We start from the raw sequence: 10,499 nt of genomic DNA on the forward strand, positions 1-10,499 counted from the left end.
TGTGTAGACATGCTCACTGTTCAGTGCAAGTTATAGGTCTCAGTCCACGCTAAATCCATGGAGGATTAGTGGCCTGTTACAATGGCAGCAAAAAATCTTGGCATTTCAACTTGCCCTAAAGTAATTCATGCTCTTAGATTGGAAAGTTCTTGGGTCAGTCACTGGAGAAACTGGCCAAGGTGGTGGTTGCTGGCTTTTATTTCTACCATGATGAAACATCAAGACTGGAAACACCTGCTTTAGGCCAGAGGCAAGAAAAGGTGTTCTCCCAGCTTTCCCATGTCATGAAACAATTCATTGTTATTTGTCTCTGAGCAATGTCAACGAAATGGCACTTTGACCCCGTTAAGCTAGACATGGCATAATTCCATGGGAAGATATTGCCGTAGGTTATGTCCCATCCTACAGACTAGGAGGTTCCTTCTCTTCTCTTGTGCCTGTGCACCATGCTGTTGTTTTCACATGGCTGGGGGACAAAGTACCCTGCTCCATAAATACCCTTTGTTCCCACTTCTGCAAGCTGCCATAAGGGAGCAGGGGCAGTCCAGACCGTTGGCTGTCTCCACCCCGTGCTGGAGCTGCACTAGCATGCTATGCAGAACACTACTGCGCCATATACAGGCCCAGCATCATTTCCACCCTCCTCTGGAGCAGCAGAGGAGCTGTCAGGCAGTTTGTGAGATTGGAGGCAGCTCCCAGGACAATGCCACAAAGTGGTGGTCCTTAGTGTGGATCGCAGCCCGATGATCTGGTCCTCAGGCAGTGAGGGGGAGTGAAGGGACACGAGCAAAGCGGGCACAGCTGTTATCACCTTTATGTACAAAATGGTTTTAAAGATGAGCATTTCGTCTACATCTGACTCGCCTCAGTGCATATCTTTATTTACTTGGATAATTACTTAAAGGCTTCCCAGCAGAAGCAGCGGAGGCCATGGATGTTGGTGAGTAGCCACCCTAAAGGGTAAATATGCACCTTTCTATAGGCAGTGATGTGGAGGAAGCTACAGAAATGGTCCCAGAAGATGCAGACAAGCTTGGTAGAGTGGAGGAGGTTGTGGGTAGGTGGTAAGACGTGGACAGACAAATGAGGAGAGACTGAGCTGAAAAGGGAAGAGACATTCATTGTGAGCTCTGGCGCACTTTGGGATTTGCGATTTTGAAACCATAGCACCCACCTTACCCCTTTGGTTGGTTTCATGACCATTCTGACATTATTTCAGTATCTCTCAAGTCGCTGCCTCAAGTTAGTCTAAGCAATTCTCCTATGACCACCAACCGAAATCCTGGGGGGAACCGAAAGACTTTTGTCTTTTGGAAAATGTCGGGTGGGTATGCAGGTGCCTTCCACTATACGTCTGATCTCTCCTCTTTTTTCTCTGTCATCTTCTAAGCAATCTGCAGGGGCTAGAAACCATTTGGCAGCCATATGTTAAGTCATGAGTTGATCACTGGTTCCTTTAACATTGATTGGAAAGAAAATATATTAGTTATCTATCTGTCAATCAAGTTTGACTCTCTCTCCCCAGGAGAGGGCCCAGAATGGAAGAACCGGACAACTGTAATTCGAGATTAAAGTGCCCGGGGAGGACTGGTTGTCTGCTCATGCCTGTGGTCTTAGCACGTTTGCTACCTCGCTTTAGATAAAAGCCAGATGCTCTAAGGCATGGGATTTTGGTATGGAAAAGTGTACTCCTTAAAAAAAAAAAAAAAGCAAAAAAATGCAAAATATTCAGTAGTCTCCCTCCAGTTCTGTTTGTCTTTGGGACCAAGATGTCAAGCTGTTTCTTATTTGAATTTCAAGCCACACTATCTCTTCAAAAGTATGGACAAGTGAACCTTCACAGAAAGGGTGAGAGGAGAACAGAATTCATTTAGGCTGAACGCCTGAGCCAGAGTCACAGAAAAGGTTAATGGAAAAAGGTTAAAAGTGGTAGGCAAGCCAAGATTTGTTGTGTTTTTTTTTAAGGAAGTGACGACTGACTTTTTTGTGGGTACTTTGCATTTTTCAGGGGCCAACCTGAGACACCATTAATGTATTCACTGCCTCCCCCCGCCAAAAAGTCAGAAGCCTTGAAGGTCTCCAAATCACTAGTCACTTTTGCAAACATCGACCCAGCTTTCTAAATGGCTTTTCAATGCACAGAGAGCGACGTACACCCTCCTCACAGGTGTATGAATATGTACAAAACCCTCATGGGTATATGAATATGTATGAAGAATGAGATAGCCTGGTGTGCACTGCACTAATTGATAGAGCTATCGCATCAGGTGCAGATAAGGTATATTTGAAAGAACTGTGCGAGTTAACCCCCATTTGCCCTGGAGTACTGCAGATGTACTGCAAAGTAGAGTTAATTATTGTCCTTATCTACTGAGAAGCAGCGGGAGAGCCTGTATGAAGTTGTGGTATTACACAAAGATTGCATCGTCTTGTGCTTTAGTTGTTGCATTAGACGTGAGTGGTGGTTATAGGAATTTCAAGGCCTATACCTGATATAAAACCCTCGGATCCTGGTAAGTCTCTCTTTTCTAATTTCCCCATTGAAAGCACTTTGATTTCTGCAAATAGCCAGTTTACCAAATTGCACATATTCATTTAATTATCACCTCTAGTCTATTCGCTGACTTTTCGGAAGCCATGTGGCAATGCAGAATAGGATTCAATAGATTTGGTTTCTTTCCCTAGCTCTGTCACTGTCCTGCTGGGTAATCTTGAGCAAATCAATCCCTTTTCCTTTCTCTGCCTCAGTTTCCCTATCTGTCCAGTGGTGATAACGACACTGGTCTTATTTCTAAAGTGCTCTGAGTGCCTATGAAAAGTACTACAAAACCACTAAGTAGTAGTAGCAATACCAGAGAAAAGGAGGTGTCGTGTTCAGGTTGCATGATACTTCCTGTTACAAGTTTTTGCTTTCCATTGCCATTTTTGCTATCTTTAAATGTCTGAGCTGAAATTTTTCATGACAGGCCTCTGCCACCAAATATTTTTTTAGTCATTTTGGAAATTAAATTATGGAAAAAAATTATGATTCCCTCCTCCCCCTCCCCCCCATGTTAAAATAATCCTTCCTTTCTTCCATGAAGAAGCTTGGGGCCTCCATTTTCGGTAGAAAGACCTTGAAGGATCTTCAGAGGGGTTGCCCTACCTTCTGGGATTCACTTGGGACACTCCTGTGAGAATTTGGCCAAGTTTGGCCAAGTCATCAATTCCTAAATTGGGTGTCAAATGTCTGAACTGTGGGCTGGATCCAGCCTGCAGAGTCACTCCATCGGGCTCGTGGTGCTCCTGGCAGGTCACATAATTTGTTGGTGGGGCCATGAGGGAGTGAGATCTGCTGCAGACTCCAGGGCACTGTTGGACATCACCATTGGCGTCAGGTTGGGGAGCGAGGGCTGTGCTGACATCTCGCCCTGTTGTTGCTTGGGGCCACTGCCAGTTGGCCTGCGGCTGCTTGGCTACAAGCATTCACCCCCAGCACTGCTGCCCTTATTGTTTGCCCCTTGGATTTGGTCTGCAAGGAGCCCCATGGTCTGGATCTGGGTTGGGACATAGGGGGAGTCTGACACCCTTGCTTTAAAAAAGAAATAAAACTCCACCCTCCCCTTGCACTTGGTCAATAGAGAGCTTGGCAGCTGTATGCTGACTTCCCTGCGCATACTCTGTGCCCTCCACAACTCCTACGTGTGACCGGACTATGTGTATACCACCCCCTTGACATACTCCCAGCCCGGGAAGGTGAAGACTAGGAGCAGTCTCCTTAACCTAGCTCCTCCTGGCTGCAGGTAGCTTCTGCAAGGTGTTTGCTGTTGATATCTTTTATTGGGCTGTTGCACTGAGCGCTAAAACGGAGAGAAAAGGGTCTCTGTTTCTTCTGCCATCAGGGTTCCCACTTGTGCTGTGGAGAGGAGCAGGAGAACACCAAAAGCAGGGAAGCTGGGGGAGATGTGGGTCAGGGAGGGTGTTGGAGGTGCAGGAGTGAGGAGCCATGGGGAGGATGGGAACATGGGGTACAGGCAGCTGGGTGAATAGCGACAGAGACTAAGTTAATTCCAGTTTTCCCATCTGGAGGTCCTACACTTGGCAGCTTTAATGTTCTTCTAATGGGGGGAGGAGATGGGGCGTAATGTGTATTCACGCATGTGCTTCTTTACACGGTACATAATTTGGACTGAATTTTGTTTTCCGATGCTCATACAGCATGCACTCCGCCAGGAGCCGTTGTGTCCGAGAGCAAATCTTGGCCATGCGTTGAAAAATGTAATAATACCCTCTTATCTCCACACACCTGCAAGCGCACACAGCATTTTTAAACAGGAAAACAAGCATAAGATGCATGCTGTGTTCGAATGAATTGATTTTAATGCATTCGCAGGCGTTGCTGGTCTCCAACGTCCGATGTTGCTTTAAAAGTGACACGATCAACATTAGTAGGTCTGTTAATCCTGACTCTAATCATTTGGTGTCTCTGAGGCAGGCTCCCCAGAAGAGATCTCATTACTCTGATCTCCACCGCGCAGTTCAACATTTGCTATCTCGGAATGTGCAGCAAGGTCAAGAAGGTGGGAAGCCAGTCAGTCACTGCCTAGAGAGTTGTTAATATTTAGTTTCCACTTCGTTGTACTGTTACGTCACTTCTGTGCAAAAAGATAAATGCTTCAGACCAGGCACTGATAGGAGAAAGGGAAGATGAAGGGAAGGTAAAAGATGCTAAAGGAGGCTGAGGAAGTGAAGTCTGACACTTGACTTGCTTCGGAAGATGAATTCCAGCGCTTTGTGCCACTGTGCCTTTTACTCGCTGTGTCTTGCAACTCTTGTAAGTAATTGCATTAAAGGGGCTTGCCTCAATTGTTTTCCATAATGAGTTAGTTTCCTCTAGGAACAGATGGGCTGATACAGCTTGCTTCATTGCAGGAGCATCTCTCTCTTCTCCCCCCCCCTTCCTTTATTTGACTTTGATTCACATTAAAAATTGCAAGATGCTAGGAACAGTGCAAGCTGTAGCAGAAAAGGCATACAAGCTGCAGGATCGGTGTAGCATTGTGTTTCACTGCTTTATTACTCAATGTTTTGACATTGCCGATAGCAAAATATGTGTATGGGGGATTTAAAAAAGGGGAACAACAAAAAAAAGGAAATAGAGAAGAGTTAGTATGACGGAGGCTGTGAGTTCAGGGATGGTTGTGTTAACCTTTGACATCTGCCACGTTACAGGCTGACATTTCACTGGTGTTTTTGTAACATGTAGTGTGCCAGTATTTGAGACAATAACAGCGATCACAGCAAATAGACCACAATCCCCAGAAGTTTTGCTGTCTTCTATCACAGTGAGGTTTGCCCAATAACTTCATATACGGTGTAAAGAAAAACTGTCCCCAAAAAACTGCCTTTCTGCTTCAGGCAATTATTTGGGAGCCAGATTACATGATTATTCATGTAAAGGAGAGTGGGGGATGGACAAGCAAGTTGTTCCTTGCTTTAGATTATAATGCCATTTTAAACACCTGGCACCCCCTGTTTTATGGTATCACGCCCCTCAGGGGTGGTGTTCCATGAAACATGACATCACAGGATCATTGGGCTCACAACATCTTTTTGCAGCTGGAAAGAAATAGGCTGTGATATGGAATAACTGAGGAAAAGCCTATTTTTCCATATGCACCTCTCATTTCCCTCGTGGTGTGCTATGGCATTTATGCAACGCATGTAATTATTAATGGAGGGGAGCACTATTCCCCATAAAAAGGGGAGCAGAATCTGGTCCTACTCGTTAGTCGTGTTCTTCACTAAAGGACATAGCAAGGATCTTGCTTTCTTCTGGGCAGGATTCTTCCACCTTTGCATAAGACGAGTAACACCTTAGCCCACAAAAACTCACCTGCTCACAAAGTTAGGTGGTACATGGCGTGGGTAAGGATGGCAGATCAGGTATTTTGTGAGCATTAGATCTTTGATTGAGAAAAGGAGAGAAGCAACTTTTTTCCACCTTATCCACTAGTATTTCTTGGTACCATTATTTCCCTGTGTGACTTGGGTTATGGTTATGGAGTGGCTTTAAAAGTTTAAGTCTTCAAACATTTTTTGTTTCATTTTTTTTCGGTATAGACTAGTTTAAACATGCAAATAATGCTCTGTGGTGATATACATGGCGGGGAGGGGAAACACCAGGGGAAAAGTCAGATAAATAGATGTTAGGTTTCTATTGCAGATTGTAGCAGGAATAAGACATGATCTGTCTTAAATGCGTAGACTGCTTGATATTTCTTAATGGTCTAATTCTGCAGGCTTTACTCATGTGGTGGTTGCTAATGTAACTAGATGTTGAACAATCAGCCTGATATTCAGGGGGCCATGTACACCCTGCTGGGGTCATTAGATGTACACCTTGTTGGGGTCGTTTGACCCCAGTACTCTTTCCTGCCATGGCAGGGGGTTGGACTAGATGATCTACTCAGGTCCCTTCCGACCCTAGAAACTATGAAACTATGTGAGCCCACGAATCTGATTCACTTATAAGAATTGTAGGTGCGGGCAGCTCTGAAAACAAGTCCTAAATTTGGAACAGGCCCCATGTTTGGAACCTCAGTTTAATTTTAGATTTCAGAGCTTTTAATTATACAACCTCACAAGATGAACATTTTATGCACTTCTTCTCGGAGGGGAACTATTGGAAACATTAACCATGTTCCCTATACATTTTCCATGACTATCTTTTTGCATAGTACTCTTTGCATTGTGTCCTTCCAAACAAAAATGGGATTGATCCCATAGAAAAAAAAAATGTTGGGAAAGATACAGCTTCTCTCATTGTCATTCTGAATGCTGTTCTTAGAGGCACAAAAACAGCAGCTTCAGACACAGCCACCTTCCTGCCACGGCTTTGTGTATTTTTTTACCCTCACCCATTTCTAAATTTGTTCTTCCCCTTTCTGAATACCTTAGATTTTGATACCCTTATGCAGGTCTCACGAATCAAGATTCCTCCCAAACCTAACTGCCCATCGGGCAAATACGATGCAGACACCCCAGTTTCTGCAGTCAGCAGTACACCCAAAGGTGTCATGTGGCAAACATCATGTCCAGCTGCCTTTGAATCCCCACGGTAAATGACCACACACTCACTAACAGCTGGGGGCAGCTTATGGCAGCTTATGCCTCATGTTCAAAGCAGGGCTTGCACTCCTAACCCTAAAGGTGTAGGAAGTCATCTTAACTTCTCTGTTACCACGCTGCCACGACAGCCTGTGTACCTCGTAATTCCTATTGAGTCTGTTGAAACCAGTGAATAAATTATACACTACTCCCTGGGGGCATCTACATGTGTGTTTTACTGCGGAGTAGTCTAATTCCCTCCGTAGTACAGTATCACTGGCTACACATGCGCCGGGATTAGGGTGCAGTAAAGTAATTAACTCTTCCATAGGATAGTACTGTCGGGAACAGTACTATCTTATGGCAGAGTATTTTACTGCATTGAAAAACATGTGTAGACAGTGACCGGGGGTGTAAATTGCATCTGGTCAGCCCAGGCAGCCGGGGGCTTGCTCTGCCTCAGCTCAAATTGCTGCTGTCCCGGGTGCACGTGTAGAAGCTGAGTCTGGGAGCGCTTGACTCTGGCGTGAACTGCTCTGGAGTTCATTGCATCACATTAATGTCACATGTAGATGCACCACTATGTGTGAAGAAAGTTAGAATATGGCCCCTTTCCTGCCCAAACTCCCCCCTCCGGTGTACTGAGAGTATCAACTTTCATCCCCTCCCGAGTACTTTCCTGAATCACCATCCTGCGATTCCCTGTTCAGACTTTGTACAAGCAGTGCTCCGTTCAAGGCAGGTCTTGGTTCAAATCAAAGATCAAGATCACGACTGATGTGTAGCAAAGAGAATAGCTCCCTCTCTTCCTCCTAGATTTCAACTTGGAAAGGAATTTGACGCCTTGAAGATATTTTTAGCTTTTGTAAATCAAAACTGTCTTTGTTCTTTGACAGTGGGGTTTTCACACTTGATAGGAGTGAAGGACCATCAGAGCTCCCTTGTCAGAGTGAAAGTATCAGGGAGAAAGAGCTTCTACCCAGAGCAAAAAAGCTGTTTGTTGCACCTCTGGGCCAGGTATAGACATGACACTTTTATTGGTACAAGGGATTGGAAACTGGTCTATGTAACAGAGGTTTGGCATACACAGACTGATTTAAAAACAGCAAAACCCACTCTAAGATTTGTCCCCTCACCAAAGGGCAAACATCTGTTTGCTACTAATCTAAACTACACCGCTTACAGAAAGCTGCATAGCTTAGATTGATTCTGCCTCAAGCTTTTTGAATGTCTGTACCTAGCCCGGATGTTTTCCCTGAGTTGCCACGTAGGACATCTGCTGAAAAGCAAGACCTGTGAATGTCTCAAGTTGTTTCCAAAAGTCGGGTCATCAGGAGTAGCTATTTACTTAAAACACGAGGCCCAGAGGCTGTCGTCAGATCTAGGTTGCATGCGATGCTTTCTGACCCACCCCACAAAACCTGGACTTGTGTGATCACTTCAAGATCTGCAGCCTTAAGTGGGTGTAAAGAAGTGTCTGAAAGATGCAATAGGACAGATCCCCCAGTTGGTTTTCAATCTTTATAGCTCTATTGGACAGATCTCTGATCATTTATGCTGCTGGAGGATCTGGGCCAAGGTAGTAGATTATGATGAGTGACACAGTTATCCCCCCTCTGCCCCCAAATTCTTTGACTATCCTGCGCGCAGAATACTAATGCGGATGCGTGGGTGAAATTTCTGGGCCTGAAATCCTTACCTCTTAAGGGCCAAGTTCTTATCCGGCAACTTTGATATCCTGGCAATCACAGGGGTCATCACAACCCTGTGAGCATTCGCAAAGGATTCAACAGGGCTTCATTGTTCTACGCGGGGGTTTACTACAGGTCCCTTCCACGACCCCAAGATCATGGAGGGAGATGAGAGATCGACATCCAGAGATGTACTTAGATATGGGACGAAGATTCAAAGGCCAGGTCAGAGTCCAAATGTTTTCAGAGTTTAATGGTGTTCAGAGGGGCTGATTATCTGGATTAGTAGTGTTAGGATGTGGCCATGGGTATAGGGCCAGATCTGACTTCCAAGCCAGTGCTAGGTTGGTACAATTTCTTAGCTTTTCATTGAGCTGTCCATTGGTCCGGAGGAAGAGAAGCAAAGCAGAACATTTCATCCCTTTCCAGAGCCTGGCTGCACATTACAGCTAGCTGCGTGTGTGGGAGAGGTGGGGAGGGGGAGAGGCCAGGGGAGGGAGAAACGCACCAGCAAATAAATCTAGTGTAAACACACTCGCTTACAACAAACTACTTATATGGATAAGGGAAACTCTAATGACTAATTCAGAGGGGGAACAGGTAGCTTTTCAATGTGTGACTGCTTATGCATAAAAATGAGCAATCTGTAATGTTAGGTTGAAAAGTGAGGCCCTATCCAATGCAAACATCACTGTCTGCCTGGCTACACAGCTTGCGTGTTCTTCTTTCTCTACCCATGCTTCTCTGGAGAAGAAAAGGTTGAAGGGGGATTTGATAACAGCCTTCAAATCACCTGAAGGGTGATTACCGAGAGGATGGAGATGGGCTTTTCTCTGTGGCTGTAAGGGACAGGATTAGGAGCAATAGACTCGAGCTGCGGTAGGGGAAATTTAGGCTGGAGAGTAGGAGGAACTTTATGACTATGAGCGTGGGAAGCACTGGAACAGGCTGCCTGGAGAAGTTGTGGGATCTCTATCCCCATACATTTTCAAGGGCAGTGTAGGCAGACACGTGGCTGGATGATTTGGCTTGAGGCTGGACTAGATGACTTTATGAGGTCCCTTCCAGCCTTGCTTTCCTATGATCCTATGACCACCTTTCTAGGGGTATATCTGTGACTGCAGCTCATGTAAGGTATACCTGCACCAGCTTGAAATGAGCTACTTCAGGCATTGCTGAGGGTGTTCAGGGGCTAAATAAATGCGTGGTAGCTTAGTCTATGCTGAAGTTCATGCTCCCATGGCTAGATTTCTAGCAGCCCCCAGCCACTTGCTTTAAAGCTTGGATATGTTTAGAAGAGCAGCTTTCACACTAATGTCCATGGTGCAGATGTGGCTGCAGTGCAGATGTACCTTCAATATATATTGAGGAAACTTCACAATAGTAGCATGTTAAGGCCCACTGTTTGTCCAGGTGCAAGTGAATGAAAGCAATGGAGGCTCAAGTGTCTGACTAACCTCCGGTAACTAATTACTAGATAAGCAGTAACAATAAAAAAAAGTGCATTCAAGCCACTGTCACATAATATAATCAGGATTTGGCCACCTGTGTCCAAAGAAGCAACCCACAACCACCCCCACCCAAACCAACTTCCTAGGTGCCTTGAAAGTACCCAGGCACCTATGTTTTTGCCAGCAAACTTTCATAGATTTCATAGATTTCATAGACATTAGGGCTGGAAGGGACCTCGGGAGATCATCGAGTCCAGGCCCCTGCCCA

At 45.3% G+C, this 10,499-nt stretch overlaps 1 protein-coding gene across 1 annotated transcript in view; it reads left to right on the forward strand.

Moving 5' to 3' along the window:
- The first annotated feature begins 966 nt into the window (after positions 1–966).
- GHRHR (growth hormone releasing hormone receptor) overlaps positions 967–10,499 on the forward strand; it is a 37,008-nt gene continuing 27,475 nt past the window's right edge. The window contains exons 1-2 of the mRNA XM_019540132.1: positions 967–1,064; positions 4,732–4,813. Of these exons, the coding sequence (XP_019395677.1) occupies positions 967–1,064; positions 4,732–4,813 (180 nt within the window). The remainder of the gene's footprint in view (positions 1,065–4,731; positions 4,814–10,499) is intronic.

This window comes from Crocodylus porosus, unplaced genomic scaffold (genome assembly GCF_001723895.1).
Source record: "Crocodylus porosus isolate Cpor-Errol unplaced genomic scaffold, CroPor_comp1, whole genome shotgun sequence".
NCBI lineage: Eukaryota > Metazoa > Chordata > Crocodylia > Crocodylidae > Crocodylus > Crocodylus porosus.